The sequence below is a fragment of the Armigeres subalbatus genome, chromosome 3 (assembly GCF_024139115.2).
Source record: "Armigeres subalbatus isolate Guangzhou_Male chromosome 3, GZ_Asu_2, whole genome shotgun sequence".
Lineage (NCBI taxonomy): Eukaryota > Metazoa > Arthropoda > Insecta > Diptera > Culicidae > Armigeres > Armigeres subalbatus.
Genome location: NC_085141.1, coordinates 421,049,929 through 421,071,211, shown reverse-complemented (window position 1 = coordinate 421,071,211; position 21,283 = coordinate 421,049,929). Strand labels below are relative to the sequence as shown.

The 21,283-nt window shown below is 39.5% G+C and overlaps 1 protein-coding gene across 9 annotated transcripts in view; it reads right to left on the bottom strand.

Annotated features, from left to right (window-relative positions):
* The window catches only part of LOC134227332 (teneurin-m), a 422,322-nt gene that overhangs the window by 20,635 nt on the left and 380,404 nt on the right, over nt 1–21,283 (bottom strand). For 6 of the 9 annotated variants that reach the window (XM_062708724.1, XM_062708727.1, XM_062708725.1 and 3 more), the window contains 6 exons: nt 10,225–10,441; nt 9,953–10,147; nt 8,770–9,181; nt 8,524–8,657; nt 7,874–8,081; nt 5,513–5,539 (listed from right to left, as the gene is read on the bottom strand). In XM_062708724.1, coding sequence (XP_062564708.1) covers nt 5,513–5,539; nt 7,874–8,081; nt 8,524–8,657; nt 8,770–9,181; nt 9,953–10,147; nt 10,225–10,441 — 1,193 coding nt within the window. The remainder of the gene's footprint in view (nt 1–5,512; nt 5,540–7,873; nt 8,082–8,523; nt 8,658–8,769; nt 9,182–9,952; nt 10,148–10,224; nt 10,442–21,283) is intronic. The other 3 variants (XM_062708726.1, XM_062708732.1, XM_062708731.1) reach the window with 2 other exon arrangements.

Sequence of the window (21,283 nt, the reverse complement as noted above, 5' to 3'; positions counted from 1 at the left end):
GGCGCTCACGAGTTTATCCTCTTTCTATTCGAAAAAAAAAATAGTTTGCGAACACTTGCTCACAGGAGAACATGGAAAAATTGCACTCCGCTGTTTGGATCAATCCTGGGTTTTTATTTATATGAGTGAAAAATCCGAAGCCTCATTTTATAGTATCCCTGTATCAAATATACTCTATTACCAATATAGTCCACTCTGGCTGATTTGAAGAGACAATGCAGTAGCGCCGCGGTGTCACAAAAGGCGAGCAATGTAGTGAAGAGACTTTCCGAGGGGTGCTTAAACGTATAATTTAATATGCAACATAACATTTTAAAATGATATGCTAGAAATCATCCCATGACCCCATTTTGATATCTGAGTTTAAACATAAAATTTAAAAAAATGTAATTCAAATTTTCAAAAATTGTAAAATTAGTGTAATTTTCGCAATTAACGCACCCCTTGGCTATCGTTTTTAGGCGTTAGTTGCCTTTTATGACACAAGATGGTGTTAATGTTCTGTCTCTTGCCTAATATATGAGGATTTACGAAGTGGACTATATTGTTAATATACTATATTTGCCTGTCTGCAATATTTTCGTACAGTTCGCACAGAAAACAATATTGTTGACAACCTGGTGCTGGTATTTCTCATTTTTATTGAAATATGTCACATAATATTCAAATGTAGCTTTCTCCGACCCTTTTGAAGAACATTTAAATTGAAAGGAATTAAACCAACTGTTTTTAGATATTTACTTCATAAAAGGGCATTATATTATAATAAACAAGCCGTATCATTGCTCCGAAAACTGCTTGGTCAAACCCATTCATATTATTTAGAAATTTAGATTTCAAAACAAAGCTTGTGATTTGGGCTCTTGAAAATGAGAAAGACTTTGTTTGCGATTTCGCATGTCGATCGCGATAATTGCCAGTATTGTTGACAACATTGATCAAGCTTATCAAGCATTACAATTGCTACTAAGAACAGGTGAAAGTTGGTCAAGTTCCGCTATGGAAGAATGAGCAGAGGTCCTTCACACAGCTCATATTGTGTCTAGTAATAAAATGTCATCCATTCAATCGATATCGACCAATGGAAGCAAACATGTTTTCTGGGTTACTGTGACGGTTCCGTCGAACAGCTTCCCAATGATGTTTTGTTCCACATATCGGGATTTTTTTGAATTAATGCTCTCATAGATGAGCGAAATTCTAGACCAACATTTGAAAAGGGCGTAACAGCCAAAATATATTCCTTCTGATTCTTTGCCCACATATATAGTTATATATGAAGACGAAGAATCAGAAGGAATAAATTTTGGCTGTTACGCCCTTTTCAAATGTTGGTCTAGAATTGCTATCCGTAATACGAATAGCACATTCCGTCAAAGCATCCTTCGCCCATTTCATCACATGACGAACAGAATTTCAAAAATGATCCAAGTAGCTTTTTCCTGCGGAGATTTGATTTGCTTTGGCGACTATCTAACACTTATTTTTGGCTGCCCTTGGTGACACAAATAGAAAATATTGTACGAAGTTACCAGCAATAAAATGGTGTAGTAAATCACTTCATCACTAAATCACCAGGGCAGAAGTGCAGAATCATGAAGTTTGATACGTCACAGGACGCGGTTTCGGGAGGGTTGTAAGTGACATTGCTTATCCCGGCAGCTAAAAGCATATAAAATTCTGCATCCAATGATGCCTTCATTACCCAAATCGGTTTAAAATTGATCAAGTTAGAGCCGCATTAAGGATCAAACGAGGAAAAAAATTAATGAACAAATAGATGTTTTATGCGCCCAACAATTATTTTTATTCAGCTGATGGAGACGCCTGATCAGTGATCTTTCATAATTTGGTTTGCTATTTTGTGGGCTGTAGGAAGCTGTGGCTGTGGAAGCGACAATTGGCTTCACTGACGCACCTTGGACGTGCGGACATGATGCAACTAGTACAATCACCAGGATTGATGGGACAGTCTTCATCGGTTTTAACGGGCTTGCAGAGTGGAAAATAATCAAAATTATTTGGTGAAGTCCACCTTTCTTAATTTGTCAGTAATTTTTCGGAATATTGGTGTACATTTTAAAAAAATTGTGTACGTTTTAAAAGAGTAAAGTATTTAATATGCAAAGCACAGAACAACAGTGTTCCAGGCGCAGATCTTTGCGATATTGGAATATGCGAATATTTGCATAACTAGGGACACGGCAGGTATTTTCGTCTGTTCGTCATAGTCTCGAAAACCAATAAAAGAGACGCTTTTTTGTAAAACTCATGCGTACTAAATCACAGGCCCAGGAGAAACGTTCTGCTATAGTAGAATTCTAGCAAATGAACGTTGCTTTCGTTGGTTTTGGCCCCTACGACGATGGACGGAAATACCTGCCGTGTCCCTAGGAAGTACCGACATGCAAATATTTGGATTTTTGCGATAGTCAAGCAGCGCTCAAAGCTCTGTTTACTTATAAATGTACGTCTAAGCTTGTTTTCGAGTGCATTCTCTTATTACGAACGCTATGTCAAAAAATGCAGTACATTTGGTTTGGTTTCCAGGGCACTGTGGTATTGAGAAGTCTACAATTTATCGGCCTTTCTGTGGTGTATCGTATTGTACGATAAAAATGGAACTCTAATGTTGGGAAGAGCAAAGGGTGATGACCAACTGGATGGCCATCACAACATGTGCTCAATTAAAAAGATTTATTACGCCTAAAGCAATAATTACTAAAAGCTTACTCGAACTCCTCAACAAGCGAGTTCTAAGTACATTCATGGGCTTAGTAACTGGGCACTGTCAGAGTAGCTATCGTTTGAAAAATATGGGTCTGGTTCAAAGTGATATCTGTCGTTTCTATATCATGAAATGTTAAACATCGGAACATCTGCTTTGCAGTTGTGCTGCATTACAAAAAAGAAGGTTCAAAATCTTAAATGGTGCATACATACAACCTGAAGAGATTTGGACAGCAAATCCCAAAAGGGTAGTTGATTATATCAATGCCATCTCACCTGACTGGGGGAGGACGCGTCAAGAAGCCTAGTTGGTTATCATTAATTATTGATTTGATGCTACATATTAAATAGAGGTTCACCACAAAAGTTCAATTAGTGGACGAAGTGGTTTCTCGCCTCATCAAAAAAAAAAAAGATCATTCAGACATCAGGAAAATACTGATATCATCAACAAAGGCATCCTAGTCGCTGGAGTACTGTTTGTGTAGATTAAGTACAGTAAGTTTTTGTATACTATGTTGCACTGCACGTTTCAGTGATGCCCTCAAAGAAGTTTAACGATCATGACTAAAGATTCGCAATCCCTTTTAAAATCGATTGCTAATTGTTGGAAAGATTAATTAAGATGCGGTTTTCGCTGAGTGAAAGCTCTTGAGTATTCCTTTTAGCTATGTAGGCTTCGTTTAATGACGAAACGCCATAATCAGTATAATGAAAAAATAAACTTCCCCATACTAATTTGCATGCAAATTTGAAACGGCTTGTGCTAATTCAGTTTTAATCCTAATGAGCTCAAATTTACGGAGGACACTCAGAAAATGATACAGAATCAAATGAGCGTTGTGGAGCAAAATAGATTTTTTGAACCACCCTAATACTCATGCATTGGCGGATATAGAAAGTTTTCAATTAATAACTGTGGAAATGCTAATAGAACACTTAGCTTGAAGCAGGCCAAGTTCCAGTTGGAATGAAGAGACATAGAAGAAGAATACAACTTGACTAGATTCAAAGCTGTTATGTTGAGATCAAGTCAAATAGAGGAACGTCATACAAATAATGTGCAGTAGTTAGTACGATACTTTAGTATCGCAGCTCGAAAATTATTCGATATATTTTCGATGGAATAAATTAAAACATTATTGGTTGCATTCGGAGCGGATGTAATGAAAACGTTCGGATAATCAACAGTCTACTTCTGAAAATCTGCCTGTACTGAGAAATATTTCATTTTCAGCATAACTCTTCGGTGATTCTCAATTAATATAACTCATATTCACATTTCACTCGCTTTTTATGAGTTTTGTTTTAAAGGCTTATGGACCTAGGAATGTTATCCATATTTATGGGAAGATTTCCCTCAACAAGTACAATAAAGCGAAGCTACCATCTTCCTAATGTAGATTTTCATTTTGACTAAGAAGGACAAGCAGTAGTAATTTTGTGGTTTTGTGAACTTCAAAATTCTCCATTTTTGTGATTTCCCTTAAGAAGAGTTGTACATAATCAAATTTAGAACATTTCATAGGCGAGACCATGGTTATCAAAATCAAGCCCAATTTGATTGACGTCACAATCATTCCCACAACTGTCATCAACGACCCTGATGCAGAACTATTCTCAACTCAAAAACCTAACGAAACGTGATCTCGTTACACGGCAACAACGAACGAGTGAACGAACGGAAAACGCCATCCCAGTGAGGTGGCAATTGACGCAAAACTGGGTCAGGCTTCGCGTTTCCATAAAATTGAAGTTAAAAATTAAATTTATGCAATATCGCCCAACTTATTGCTTGAAAAGCCTCCTCTGCGCTACCGGAATGTTGTCGCACCGGGTGCTGGCTGCGCTCCATCGTTCGCTGCATACCGGAGGCAGTTTTGTTTAAATATTAAAAAACTGAATATCCATGCGAGAGCGAACTTGTTTCGTTAATTTGCGAGATTTTTTTTTGTTCTGTTTGGTCCCGTGATAAAAACACTGAGGATCGGGTAGGTATCTCTGCACTATGTTTTTCCGCTTTGTGGATTATCACATACACGCAGTCCCTACTTTGCATAACTTCGCGGAGCGTGAAATGAGAACGATTGACACGCGTCTTTTTTTTTGGAAACGACCCAAAACAGACAGGATGACCTGCTTGATTTCTATGTCATCATTTTTCGGACAGTCTCGACGTTTCGGCTTGCTTGTATTTTTTCTTAGAAATATTGAACAGTAAATATTTACATACATACACACATAAATAACAAATAACACAAAAACAAATGAGCATTCCATTTTCTTTCATCAAAAAAGTACGACATAAAACATAAAATTCGTCACGGTACACAAAACTAAAGAGATAATGAGGGACGGGGGGCGGGTGGATGGTTGTTCAGATAATGAATAGTGGTGACTGGTTCTGGTTCCGTATTTCCTTTTTTTCGGAAAATGGGATCTTATTCTCTAGAATGGAAAATGACTGCATTGAACAAAAGAGGAAGCGGCGCTTGGTTTTTGTTTCTGCTTCTGCAGCTTCCAGAGAGCGAACATTAGAGCAGTGTACATTTGGGTTAGTATGCTTTTTGCGTTGCTTTCACGTGTCTAATTGTTAGTTGGAGTTCGGTTGGGAGGTGGGAACAGGAATACCTGGGAGTGTTCTACTAGAGAGTACTGTACTAATTAAAAATTCTATTCCGCAAATCTCTTGTTTCGTAGACTGTTTTTTTTCGTCGTACGTTTGGGGATTTAGTTGTTGTGGTTCGAGCGAGTTTTGTTATTTCTTCCGATGGACTCTTACCTTGCGTTAAAATGATTCCAAAAAACGCTGCACATTCACACACAGTCACAGATTACAGTTGAGGTTAGTTTAGAAGAAAAAAGAGATGAAGGAGAAAAGCATTTGTGTTAGAATCTGTGGGTTAAAGCTCGTCATTGTTTGGATGGGCGGGAGAGTCTATTCTGATTAGTTTCGATGGATCTTGTGCTGGGTTAGTCTGGTTAAAAGTTTGCTAAAATACTAAAGCTCGCACTAAACTGCATGGAAAATGCAGTTGAAAATCCGGCGTAGGGAAAGGTGAGGAATTACTTAACACCGCTCCAGCGCTCCTCAACTCAATTATCGGCGAAATGCGATAATTTCCAAAATGCAATCTAATATTTATCTCTCTCGTTCCAGCCGCAGTTGTCGAGTTGGGAACGGTAAATTGATTGAGGCTCGAAAGGGAAGTCAGGCGCGACATTTTCGACCGGAAAATGGGACGAACGCTGCTCGAATGGGAGTTAATGTCATAAATTATGCACGGAGATTAACTTTGTGAAAATGGTTGATCCCCGCGAGTGCGTGTATGAAATTGAGATAAATTCCAACACGGGGGTCAGCCGCCCAGGCAATTCGTCAGAATTCTGGCCGTCGATATGGCGCGAAACGCATAACCGTGGCGTCATTCATGAGAGAGTGGTCCATAATTTATCAGCTTGTTAATAAAAGATGACCTCGGTTGGCGCTTACTGGTGGACTATCGGTTGCTGATTTATCACAGATGAGTCAGGGATTTTGGACACAAAAGTTAATTTGTTTACATTACACCAGTTGGATCAATGGTATAATTGTTCCGCACAGTTGAAACAATCTCATCCAGTCTGAATGCAGTTAATATCGTATCCTGTATTAACTTGACAATAAAAAATCAGTTTTTCTCTCATTTAGTATTGAATTAAATGTTTTAACGCTAGTATCTACACTAGTTTAAGATAGATTTTACACGAATAAAGAACATTATAATCATTATTGTACCATTATGCGATACTGTGTTTAACTTTCTTGTAGGTTTCTCGAAATTTCTTAAAGTTCTCTGTTCTAATTAGAGAACGAACTTGACTGCAACATCGTGGTTTCTGAGACGGCTGAGCGATGCTATGATTCAAATAGCATCACCGACGTCCACACAAATGGCTCATTTCCAATTCAAACGAGCAGCGAGAAAATTGATTAAGCATCAATCAGTGGAAAACAAATACTAAAGCAACATGTTATGCGTCCACATAGAGAAATCGGCTTCATACCACTAATTTGACTGGTGCATAAACAAAAACCCCGCCAATAACTTCGGTTTATGGGAGGCCAACGAGCAGCAATCAGTGTCGCAATGAGCGGGGATTTCTGGAATAATACCAACAATGGCAATAATTAAAATATTATCGCATTAAGCGGTGTTATAATTATCACGGGATTGGTATAAATTATTTTTTATGACAATCCAAGTACCAGCGGGCGGGAGTTTGAGCTTGTTGGTGTTTTGAGAAAAGAATTGGGAGCTTGAAGGCAGGAAGATGGAGACGCATGGTGCTGCTCGCACCAACTGTCGATACTGGAAATCGCTACTTTCCGGAGATTATCGCGGGCACTGAACCGATTGGACATCCGGGGAAGTCGAGAAAGGTGGCCTGAAGAGCAGATGGCCTGGCTTCGGTTCAATTTGTTAATATTTAATGAATTAATTTATGATAAATAATGTACGCATTTGTTTGTGCTATTAATACTTTTGGTTTTTTTCGCGTTTGCTTCGTCACCAAAATTGATGATTCTCTTTAGGGGGCTCGCATCTCTTCGGTACTTTCAACCTGTTTCTGATTCACGGTTTTGCATTTTTTGTTTCTCTCACTCTGTTAGTAACGACAATATTTATGCGGAACATTTAAAATAAAACAAATGGCAATTAGCAGGAGGATGTATAAATAGACGGGGGCACAACATAATATATTTATATAATAATTATAACATCAGTATAGTATCCTTTTAGCTATCTCTCGTATCAATTATATCAGAATAAAAACTGAACAGAAAAACGAATCAAATTCAAACAAAAGCGCGAAAATCCGTGTTGCACTTTCGAGTGACCGGGCCGCACCTCTGTTCCGCCAGAACTTCCGGCAGCCATCGGTGGTGCGGTCGGACATTGAAACCAATCGTTTTAATTAGTATTTACACACTCACGTCGGTGTTTGGTTAATCGATCGGATCGAATTTGAGCGTTCGAAAAACCGAAACAATGAATGAACACAAAATACACGGATTCGAAAAAAAAAACAGAAACGGAAACGATGTCTTCCATCACAGCGCTTACAATTTGTTGTAAAACAAGTCTCAGGCAGGGCTTACCTTTCGTTGAACGTTTCCAGCTTGGCGTAATTCTGCAGGCTGCCCTCGTCGATGAGGAACTTCATCCGTTCGAAGAAGGACGCCGTGATGGCGGGCGGTTGCTTCCGCAACAGTACGTCGATTGGTTTCGGGGCCGAGACGCACAGCTGGCTGGTTTTGCACGAGTGACTTCCGCAGCACTCGGGGTCCTCGCAGTCCACAAGGCCATCTAAAATGGTAATGGGCGTACCAGTCAGAATTATGTGTTTATTATGTAGATGGATGGTAACCCAGAGACTGTTTGACGGCTTGAGCAATCAAAATAAGATTTGTAGATACGGATAAGATTGTTGCGCAAATGAACGCTGTTTCTAATAAATCTATTCAAGTAGAAAAGTATTTTACTCGATGGATAGATACAGTTTTAGACAATTTGTATTTTTTCTAGCAACATTTACGTTAAATGCGACATGTCGTTTTTTAATTTTTACTTGGAAGCATATAAACATAAAAGGTTCATCAATTTTCGATACTTTAGAGAGAATGTTGGCCAGACAGACGTTGTTGTTTTCGTCCATTTTGCATTAAAATCTATGTTTCTACATATAAAGCAATACGAAATGTCTAATCACCTCAAACAGTCAAATCAAACCATCTGCATTGGCACGTACCTCTGTCATTGTCCTTGTTATCACCACAGTTCTGTTCCAACGGCATCGAACAATCCGGACCATCCCAGCCTTCGTAGCACCGGCATTCCCACATCAGCTCTCCGCTCACGTGACACTGACCATGTTGAGAGCAACTGAAAACAAACGCAAAAATATTCACCATTAAGTTTTCCTCATTCCTGTTCCGCATCCTTTTTCATAAACGCCGTAGCATGAAATAAAAAAAAATCCAACCAATCATCTTACCCATTCGGACACCCCTCCAAGGTGCAGTGTTTGCCATTCCAGCCGGTCACGCACAGGCACGTCCCGTTTTTGCACTGGCCGTGCTCGTTACAGCGCGGATCGCACAGCTTACTGTTGCAGAACTCGCCTCCCCAGCCGGAATCGCAGCTGCAGCTGTCGCCCACGCAGCGCCCATGTTGGCCACAGTTCAGATCGCACAGCTCCTGCGAGCAGTCTTCGCCGCTCCATTTCGGCTCGCAAGTGCACGTCTGGCTATCGAGATCGAACGTCCCGTGGCCCGAACAGTCCGGCAGGCATTGCAACGCATCCTGGTCCATGGTGGCACAGTCCGGTCCCTTCCAGCCCTTTTTGCAGATGCACGTTCCGTCGGCACAGAATCCATGCCCAGAGCAGGTCGGGTGGGGGCAGTCCACTATTAGATAGAAGGAAAACGAAGTAGAACAATGGCACAATCGTTAGTGACCGTCGTCGTGGAGCTCGCCGGGTTGCATAACTGGTGTTGTGTGTTAGAGGTTAGGTTAGGTCAGTACTAGTGGTAGTGTGCCTTGCCTCGTAATCAAATTACTCCGTCTCTATGGGAAAGTGTGCAATGTCTGCGTTTGTGTGAATATGAGATGACAATAGAGTGGACAAAGCGCCCAACCAACGTGTGCTGCAATGTTAATCCTCTCTGGATGGCGATGTATAAGAATTACAAAAAAAACGAGTCTAGGAAAAACTGTAACCCCATCACCGCACCGGCAGCCAGATAGTGGCAGAGACCAAGTGGGAAAAATAGTTGCCAGTAGCATGAAAAACAAGGCTCAGAAACGAGAAGAAAATAAATAATAAATGTCTGAAAGTAGAGAAACTTGCTTGTTATCTATAAAAAAAACTTGAGTAGTGCAAAACCGCAGTGCTCTCTTATTGCTCGTAGTTTGTAATTAATTTAAATTATTTATATCGCATCTTGTTCGCTTCTCGGTTTTCACATGGCCTCTCACACTTGAGACCGGGGTATTACCGACAAGCAGAGCACCGGCGGTTCAACTATCGTGTAAAAAAAACTAGAAAGAGATAAGTACGCCCCCAGCCCACCCTGAACGGTGGTTTGGTTTTAAACTGCAATTTTCGCAAATTAAAAATGCAAACCCCTCTGTCACAACTCGGCACGGAAAGTACAGTTTGAAATTTTGTGAGCTACCTTCTTCGCAGTATTTTCCCTTGTATCCTCGCACGCACGAGCACTTTCCACTGACGCAGTGCCCGTGGCCGTTGCAGTCCGGAACCTCGCACTCGTCGTGCCGCAGTGAGCACTCCTTGCCCTTCCAGCCGGGGTTGCACTGACACTCGCCGTTGATGTATTCGCCGCGCTGCGAGCAGAGCACCGGACAAACGCCTGGAAGAAAAGCACAATGACGTTAAGCACGCCGACATCGCACATTATTCTCAGCCGGCTATAGAACAGGGACTTACTTTCACTGCAGTCATCACCGCCGTAGCCTGGATTGCATTGGCAGTGCCCCAACAGGCACTGGCCATTGCCGGAGCAACCGTTCGGGCAGTTCTGGGTCATGTCTTCGGCAACGAGGGCATAGAACGTTATCTCCTGGGCGTCTCCGTCGTCGTTGTAGATCGACAGGAACCAGTGGCCGGGTTCCATGTAGCGGGTTACCTCGCGGCGCATCGAAGGCTGAAAAACATGAGGGGGGAAATCAGGTTAGCGAGCGAATAGGGGAGTAATCTTTGTGGGCATGGTAAGGAATCGAGATTGGTGTTTGCGATAGTCACAATGTAAAAAAACATTTTCGACGCAGGTCCATACTTTCGATGCAAACAGAGAGGATCCTAGTGTGCCACGCGCGACGAATGTCATTTTTTTGCTGCTCGTTTTTCATTTGCGTTTTGGCTGAAGATGGCTCTCAGAAATTATTTAAAAAACAAAAGCCAATTTTTATACGCGTAATGTGATTGTGGTATGCTGTTTTAGTGCAGAAGAAACCATTGTCGAGGACCATCCATCCACGTCGGCTGATGCTTTAGATGCTGGTGAGTGAAGCTTATTCGCAATGCACCGCATTTTAAATCAGAATTCGCAGGCATAATACGGTTGAAGTTCCACGCAAGTGGACAAATTTGGTTAGATTGTTTCCATATGGTTTATGTAATACTATTTCATTTTAACGAATACTGAGGTATTATTAGGATAATTATAATTTTGAAACTAAATTCGCGCAGGATCAAGGATTCTGCAGGTATGTTTATGGATCCTTTAGGCAATTGATAATGGTAGCATAAACAGGCAGAGTTTATTATAAGCAAAAATGGCCTTGAAGTGGTCATAAAATACCAGACAGTGGAGGATAGATTGGACACACATACACAGATCCATAATTGCAAATAACTTCTTCCAAATTTCCTTTGGGAATTCCTCCTAAATTCCATTGGAAATTCCTCCGAATTCTCTTTGGAAATTCTTCCGAATTTCCTTTGGAAATTTCTCCGAATTTCCTCGGAAAATTTCATTAGAATTTCCTTGGGAAACTTCTTAGCATTTCCTTGGAATATTTCTTAGCGTTCAAATTTTAACAGGAAGTTCCTTCGAATTTCCTTAAATTTTCCTCCGAGTTTCCACGGAAAATTTTTCAAAAAATTTCTCGATGAATTCTTCCGAATTACCTCGATACTTGCCTCGAGAAGTTTTTCCGATTTTTTTCGGAAAATTCCTTCGAATTTTCTTGGGAAATTCCTTCGAACTCCCACGGGAAATTCCTTCGATTTACTTCGGGAAATTCCTTCCACAGGAAGTTAGAGTAGAGTGGGGCAAGAGTACGCACTTAGTTTTCAATCGATCATGTGACCCTTATGAAGCAAGCTTCTGCATATCAAATCAGTGTCGATGATTCATATACTCTTCCTTTATGTTACCCAGTGGAAAAAATATTGAAATTATTGAGATTCGTTTTAGTAGAACCCTTATTGCAAGACAAGTGAAAAACGCACTCTTACCCCACCGGTGGGGTAAAAGTGCGCATCGGGTGGGGTAAGAGTACGCATTTATCCAATCATGTGCTTTAAGTATATATTAACACAAATAAAAGTTAATAACATTTAATTGATGTTTAATGAGCATATATTACGTAACTCTTAAAGGGGGAGGGGGTCCTAAAAATGTGCACTTTCATTCGAACAACCATTGTTTTTTATATATACAAAAAACTACAGAGGTAAAAATATTTATCAGGTTTCGCGTGGTGTATACAAAGGTATTTTCCTTAAAGAAAGTCCACCAATCACGTAACGTAAAATTTGGCTATTTCATCACTCACCCCCCCCCCCCCCTATCTTACATTATTTGTATGAATCCTCTAAAAATTATATGGATCGTCATATATCTCGCAACCCCTCCCAGCTAAACGTTGCGTAATTTATGAATGTTTCTTTTGATTAAATGAAATTATCATTTAGATGAAATTGTGTTTTCGTACTATGTTTAGGTGTACAACAAGTCCTAATACAATTTCATTATTTCGCTGCAGTGCTTTGTTCGCTAATTCCTTTCTAACACCGAATTACTTCAACTTATCCTAAAAACTTGTGATAAATTCGAATTCTGTCCCTTTTTTCTTAGTTGTGGATCTTTACGCTTTGGAAGAAGTCTTATTTCGGCCGGAGATACGGGTTTGACATCATAACTTGAAGATTCATATGCGTACTTTTGCCCCACCGGTTCCTGCGTACTTTTACCCCACAGTCCCAAAAATTATTCAAGTAATGGTTTTGACTTCTTGGAAAACTAACCGGATTGGTGTTCTGCACCATAAAGTACTCTATACAATAGGTTATTGAAATGGTATAATGTTCACCTGATTGAACGTATATATGGTAATGAAATACTAGTTGCGGAAATCAAATTAGTTTTAGCAAAATGACCAAAAAGTTATCTAACTCCATATCTCCCTTGTTGTTTATTCAAATCGTTTACAATTACACATGATAATAGTTGGCCAGAATACCTGTCAAACTGATGCAGTGCTGCTAGTTTATCTTTTTTTATTACTTCAAAAAATCGAAAACGTACTCTTACCCCAAGCGCACTCTTGCCCCACTCTACTCTACTTCGAATTTCCTTGAATCTTCCACCGAGTTTCCTCGGTAAATTCATCTGAATTTCCTAGGGGAAATTCCTTCGAATTTCTTGGGGGAAATTCCTTCGAATTTCTTGGGGGAAATTCCTTCGAATTTCCTAGGGGGAATTCCTTAGAATTTCTTAGGGGAAATTCCTTCGAATTTCTTAGGGGAAATTCTTTCGAATTTCCACGGAAAATTCCTTCAGAATTCCATGGGAAATTCCTTTGGAATTCCATGGAAAATTCCATCGGAATTCCATGGGAAATTCCTTCGAATTTCCTCGGGAAATTCCTTCGAATTTCCTTGGGAAGTTCCTTCGAATTTCCTCGGGAAATTCCTTCGAATTTCCTCGGGAAATTCCTTCAAATTTCCTCCGAGAATTCCTACGAATTTCCTCGGGAAATTCCTTCGAATTTCCTCCCGAATTCCTTCGAATTTCCTCGGAAAATTCTTTCGAATTTTCTCGGAAAATTCCTTCGAATTTCCTCGGGAAATTCCTTCGAATTTCCTCGGGGAATTCCTTCGAATCTCCTCGGGAAATTCCTTCGAATTTCCTCGGGAAATTCCTTCGAATTTCCTCGGGAAATTCCTTCGAATATCCTCGGGAAATTCCTTCGAATATCTTCTATTTTCTTAGGGAAGTTCCTTCGAATTTCCTCGGGAAATTTATTTGAATTTCCTCTGGAAATTCCTTCAAATTTTCAAGGAAAACACCACCGAAATTTTTTTTTGGCAAATTATTTTTAATTTCTTTAGAGAATTCTTCAAAATTTCCGTGGGGAAACTCTTTGAATTTCCTCGAAAAATATCTTCGAATTCACTTGGTAAGTGTATTCGGATTTCCGCTAATTTTTTTTTAATTTGTTCCGGAAAATGTATGAAAATTATTTTGAACATTCTTGGGAAGATTCTTTTAGATCATTGTGTTTGTATGGCAGATGAAAACACATCTTGCATGTAGGGGAACAGACGGCTTTGGCAGGTTTTGTTCTATTATTGGCAGGGGGGTTTTCGTCGACCGAATTTTATGAAAATTGGCCACAATATTCTTTGATATGCAAAAAATGTTTGGGCCAAATTTGAGCATAATCAGTCATAAAAACCCCCCTGTCAATAATAGAACAAAATCTGCCAAAGCCGTCATTACCCCTACCTGTTTATGCATTTGCACTACTTTTGTAAAGCTTTTCAAAATGTTTTTCCACATCAATTTAACGTTTTGACCATTGCCTGAGGTACCTGTTCATAGTGCAATGGTCACATCCAACCTCTACACTGCAAAGTAGAATGTTCAGCAGCAATGATATGGAAGTTCTGAGGGTCGACCCTTGCATAAACACGCGAGCGAAATACACGACGCTGATTAGGCATCATCGGGGTCGTTTAAAATGAGGGATTTATGTTTTCCCTTTTGATGTAGAGCACAAACACACACGGTCGATAAACTCTACCTTCCGCAGAACGGCAAAGGAATTTCTATTCCACGCTACTTGCCACGTGTAGTCCTTCACAACATGTGCCTTGGAAAACGATTATCCTGATACCGGGCACACCCTTTCTGTGTGGGCCATCCCGTGCGCACTCGATTCGGGGAACATCTCGACAGAAAATTGAAACAGCAAATTACATCATCTACAGTACGGTGGCTACTAGTGCGATAGGGTAAAAGATTTAAATATAATGTTTCAAGGCTACCACTCCTTAGTTTTCGCTTCGATTAATGAGCATACAACCTGAAGGGCACCGAGATTTCTCTCCTATGTCTTCGGTCCCCTATCATCCGATATAAATTGAAAAAGAAATCAATCAAACAACTCGTTTAGTGCGCTACACGTTGCTCTTGGTATCTATATTTTGAATCCCTAATTAATCAGGGCAATATCCTTAAGCTAGAAGAGCATTATCCTTAAACGGGAGGAGAACAGATCAGCCAACCGACCGACAGACCTACCGACGTCGGTCCGTCTGACTGAGCCGAACCCAACAGAAACGGGTATGAGGGTTATCGACCGACAGTCGTGTGACGTATGTACATGTTGCAAGCCTCTCCGGTTTGTTGGATCCGTGCCTTGCCGTTCTTCAATGGGACACACGAGAGGGTGCTGCATACACACGACGGCAGTGGAGATGGGGAAGCCACAGGAAGATTCAAGAGGTTGCATCCCGATGATGATGATGATGACGATGATGGTCTCGATGATGTTTATGAAGCTGCAGACACCGACGTGGACTAAAAAGGAGGGATTTCAAGAGAAACGCGGTTCGTAGGAAGAAGGACAGGGAAATCAATTTGTGGTGCCTGGAAGGATTTTCAAGCCGTCAGCCTAGGTGTTTGCTCGGATTGGTGAGAATTTGAGGTATTAGCAGGGGGAGGGTTGCATACGATTGGCAGCGGGGGAGTACGATGCGATGATAGGGTTGCTGATTGAGGTATGATTGAGATGTCATTCCATATCGATGCTGCTAAAAGATATTTTAGTTACTAGATAAAGATTGTCGCTGTCGTCGCTGTCCGGAACATCTTTTGCTGGCGAGGATAGGGGAGCTAAATGTCAAAGAAGGAAAATCCATACGATTTGACAGGTATGTACCACACATGTTTCGGACAGCAGAACAAAGGGAACAGTAGCGACAATCTTTATCTAGTAACTAAAATATCTTTTATGCTGCTTAATGATGTATTTTATGGTACGGAGCCATTTAGAAATGTTGTATCCTTACTGGTATGCGAGAAGCTAGCCACTTGTGTGTTGATTTCGTTAGAGACGAACATAAGAACATGATATGAACGATGATAATGATTATGATGGTTGGCGGGAATTCAACGGTTTTGACAAGTATGTTCTTCGAATAACACTCTAAATTAAATTAAATTTTTAGTTTAAGTCATATACATCAAACATGTATTCAGACGACTTCAACGGAGATCGTAGTGTGCCGCGCAAAGACGTTCAAAATTTTCTGCGTCCGTGTTTTTTTTTCTCCGCTCATCCGTGGTTTCGGAACATTCGGCTGTCTCAGAATCCTACATTTTTCATTTATTTGTTGTTGCGCAAATTTACGCGCCATAGATTTAAATAAATCGATCATCCCTAAACGCGTCTTAATTGTAAGCTATTGTTCAGACCGCATCGTGCTTTCGTGCTGTGCGGTTCTTTCTCTCTTTGCGGAAGGAAATTTTTAATACTACCCGAAGCTATTTTAATTTCAACGGTGCTTCTTAGCGCTATTTGTACCCACTGATCCCGTTACGATCTTTGCAAGGACCCGTGCCTTCGTTTTACGTTGGACCCGTTTGCGGAAGTAAAATTCCGACAAGCGGTGGTAATCCTGCAGGGACACCGTTCTGGGAAAAAACCTCTTAGAAGGTCACGTCTCCACGCTCAGCAATGAGTATTAACAAAAACAAGAGGAAGGGGGAGTCTCTGAATTCTCCACTTCCTTCAAAGAAACAAGGTTTCAAGACCGTCCTGCCCAAGCGCGGAAAAAATAGAAGGAAGCTGGAGAATTCAGATATTCCTTCTAACTCTAATAACGGAAATAATTCTTCTCCAATCGAACTGAGCAATCAGTTCGATTTGATTAATGATGAAATTGAGCAAATCGAATCTACCCATGGGAATGGGCCCAGGTGATTCGATTCATGCGAAAAAGCAAAGGATTCCGCCAATTGTGGTATCTGTTGCCGAGTTTTCTGGCTTCCGGAATGAGATTTTGAGTAACCTTCAGGGGATCAAGGTTTCATTTCAGATTGCTAGGAAGGGTGACTGCCGCGTTTTGCCGGGATCCTTTGACGATCGCAAACGTCTTCTTCACTATTTAACTGAGAAGCGCCATAAATTCTTCACATACGACGACAAAACTGAGCGATTGTTCAAAGTCGTCTTGAAAGGTCTCCCCAGTGATGACAAATCACTGGATGAGATTAAAATTGAAATTTCTCAATTACTTGGATTTTCACCAGTCCAAGTAATTAAGATGAAAAAGAAATCTCGCTCTGGTACTTCCCAGAGGGGCATTTCTCAAGAATTTTATTTAGTTCATTTTAACTAAAGTGAACTAAATATTATGAAAAGTTTGGAAAAGGCCTGTATTATGTCCCATGTCCGTGTTACATGGGAACATTTCTGCAGGCCTGGGGGTAATTTCCAAAACCCCACCCAGTGCCGTAAGTGCCAAAAGTGGGGTCATGGAACCAAACATTGTCACATGGATGCTAAATGCATGATTTGTGGTGGAACCTCTCACGCCAAGGACGCATGTCCTGTGAGAGAAGATTCCAATAAATTTAAGTGCGCAAACTGTGGGGGCAATCACAAATCCAATTTCTGGGAATGCCCTTCACGCAAAAAGTTTTGAATTCCCGTGCAAAATTGATGACGGGAAATTCCAATCGGATCCCAGATTCGACGGGTAGAAATTTTCAAACGCTCAAATTTCGAAACCGGTTACCGGTCGAGCAATTCATACCCACCACAATTCACAAACAAATTTTGCTGCTCGTCAACGGGTAGCAAGCACTTCAGTAAATTCCAATTTTTCCAATGTACCTACGTATGCAAACATCGCTGCTGGGAGACAAAATTTCTCTTCTCAAAATGAGGTTTATACCCATGTCCCAAAGGAAAATAACGGTCATGTTGTCGATTCAGGTAGCATGACTGCTTCCGATTTTGAGTTTTTAACTGAACAATTGCATCACATGATTGATGCAATGTTCAAAGCAAATACCATTCCTGAAGCTGTTCAGGTTGGTATAAAAGTACACACAAAAATTGTTATCGGACTCCGTATCAATGGATCCAAATAATTGTGTAAAAGTTCTAAATTGGAATGCCCGCTCTCTAAAGGGTAAGGTAGATGAATTATTCAACTTCCTTTCAGTTCATAATGTGCATATTGCCATTATAACTGAAACGTATTTAAACCAGGACTCTCCATTAAAAGAGATCCAAACTATTTTATCTAAAGAAATGATCGTCTTGACAGCGCCTGTGGTGGGTCGCCATTGTCATTAATAGACGTATCAAACATAAATTATTTTCTTCGTTTGAAACCAAAGTTTTTGAAACCTTGGGAGTTTCTTGTTGAAACAAATTTTGGACAATTTTCCTTCATTGCAGCCTACTTGCCTTTCCAATGCAATGGGCAGCAAAAGAATTTGTTGAAAGCTGATCTTCAAATTCTGACTCGCAACAAATCAAAATTCTTCGTAATTGGTGACTTCAATGCCAAACACCGTTCATGGAATAATGCTCAAAGCAATTCCAATGGTAAAATTTTATTTGAAGATTGTTCTGCGGGATATTATACTATTCAATATCCCAATGGACCAACTTGTTTTTCTTCCAGTCGAAATCCTTCTACAATTGATTTAGTTTTAACGGATTCAAGTCAGCTGTGTGGCCAATTGGTAACTCATGCTGACTTTGACTCTGATCACCTTCCTGTGACGTTTGAAATCTCACAAGAAGATTTATAATCCAATCAGCTCTACTTTTAATTATCATAGAGCTGATTGGGATTTATAAAACATATATCGATAGGAATTTTGATGTTGATATTCCTCTCGATACCAAAAGTGATATTGAAAATGCGCTCGTATCTTTGACAAATTTAATTGTCGAAGCCAGAGGCATTGCAATTCCGAAATGTGAAGTTAAATTCAACTCCATTATTATTGACGACGATCTTCAGCTACTGATCCGTCTTAAAATGTGAGAAGAAGGCAATATCAAAGAACTCGCGATCCCGCGTTGAAAGTTATTTGGCGAGATTTGCAAATGAAATTAAAAAACGTTTCGCTATTCTGAGAAATACCAACTTTGAGAATAATGTCTCGAAGTTGGATCCCAGTTCGAAACCCTTTTGAAATTAACAAAATTCTTAAAAACCTCAAAAGCCAATTCCAGCGCTTAAAGAGGGAAATAAAATTTTATTAACAAATGGCGAAAAGGCTCAAAAACTTGCTCAGCAGTTCGAGAGTGCCCATAATTTTAGTCTAGGTCTCACTAGTCCAATTGAGGATCAGGTTACACGGAGCTTCGAAGACATTCTCAATCAAGATAATGTTTTTGATCCTTCGTTGGGAACTAATTTGGATGAAGTGAGATCTATTACTAGAAAATTAAAAAATATGAAAGCCCCGGGTGATGATGGTATTTTCTACATACTTATCAAAAAACTTCCTGAGAGCTCTTTATCCTTTTTGGTTAATTTATTTAACAAATGTTTTCAATTGGCATACTTTCCAGATAAATGGAAAAACGCCAAAGTTGTTCCAATTTTGAAGCCGGACAAAAATCCAGCTGAGGCTTCTAGTTATCGCCCAATCAGTTTGCTTTCTTCAATAAGCAAACTGTTTGAAAAGATTATTTTAAATAGAATGATGGTTCATATTAATGACAATTCTATTTTTGCTGATGAGCAATTTGGTTTTCGCCATGGGCATTCAACCACTCATCAGTTATTAAGAGTTACGAACTTAATTCGGCTCAACAAATCTGAAGGATATTCGACTGGAGTTGCTCTTCTTGATATAGAGAAAGCATTTGACAGTGTTTGGCATGAAGGTTTGATTGTAAAATTGATGAATTTTAATTTTCCTCTGTACATCATTAAACTGATCCAAAATTATTTATCAGATCGCTCGCTGCAGGTAAACTATCAGAATACTAAATCTGATAGATTACCTGTAAGGGCTGGTGTCCCCAAGGCAGCATACTGGGGCCCATATTGTATAACATTTTTACTTCTGACTTACCTGATTTACCACCAGGGTGTCAAAAATCTTTGTTTGCAGATGACACGGGCCTCTCAGCCAAAGGGCGAAGCCTTCGTGTCATTTGTAGTAGATTGCAAAAAGTTTGGATATTTTCTCCACTTACTTGCAAAATGGAAAATTTCCGAATGCTTCCAAAACTCAGCTTATAATTTTCCCACATAAGCCGAGAGCTTCTTATTTGAAACCTTCTAGCAGACATTTTGTCACTATGAATGGGGTTCCAATTAATTGGTCTAGCGAAGCTAAATATTTAGGACTTCTGCTAGATCAAAACTATCTTTTAAAAGTCACATTGAAGGCATTCAAGCCAAATGTAAAAAATATATTAAGTGTCAATATCCACTTGATAAACAGAAAATCAAAACTTTGTCTTAAGAACAAACTTTTGATTTACAAACAAATTTTTAGACCTGCCATGTTGTATGCTGTGCCAATATGGGCTAGTTGTTGCAATACCAGAAAGAAGGCACTCCAGAGGATTCAAAATAAAATTTTGAAAATGATTCTGAAGTTGCCTCCGTGGTATAGTACCAATGAACTTCATAGAATTTCTAATATTGAGACATTGCAACAAATGTCCAACAAAATAATTTCAATTTTAGATAAAAATCGTTGCAATCTTCTATTGCAACGATTAACTCCGTGTACCCTTAGTATAAAATAGGTTAAGTTTAGTTTAAGTTGAAAACATTGTAATTCCTACATGGTTCAATTCAACCAGAGGAAAAAATTCTAACTGCCAGAGGCAATTGAAATGTATTAATAATAACTAAAAGCGTAACATAGCAAATAAGGATGATAGTGTTTAGAAAACACGGAACACCTAGTCTAAGAGATGAATGCATGTATTAGATAATTAGCAAATAAAATTAGTTAAAAAAAAAAAAAAAAAAAAAAAAAAAAAAAAAAAAAAAATGTAAGCTATTGTTTATCTGACATAATTGCTCACTCAGATGCAATTGAATAGTAGTGAAGAGATGATCTGAAGTGTATTCTGTCACCGAATATGTAAGTGTTTTATTGTATTATTTAGTTATAATTTATATGTTTTAATAATAAATGTTCCTAGCTTTGTAGCTGATCAATCGGCAAATGATGAGTTGTCTAATTCTGCTGAAAGATTCGGTTTCCGATTACCTCTTCGCAACATTTGTGTTTTGCAAATATTTTGTCGTTTATGATTGCGATTATTCCGATAAACCATATAGTGTTCAAGTGTCGTACGTTTTGACGATTAGATTTAGATTAGAAGAAATGTATGTGCTGCTACTGTGAAGTGTATATTACTTTAAGTTTCCTGGATCTTGGTGGTCGGATCATAAAATGACTGATGTTGGAAAGGAATCAAATTTGGTGAGATCAACCCAATAATGTGTTTTTTGCAGTTGTTATTTCAAATACACCTATATAAGAGTAGGGTTATTTTTTTCAAATCAATGTCTTTTCAAAGCCTTTCGGGGTCCCGAACAGCCCTAACCTCCAAGAGCAAAATTTCAGAAATCCATAGTTTTCCACACTAATTTCCATACATAATGGGCGCGGCTGGCTGGGCCAGTTCCGCTTGGTCGGGATCCCAGAATCTTGATTTTACTTGATTAGATGAATTGAATGTTTTTTTTT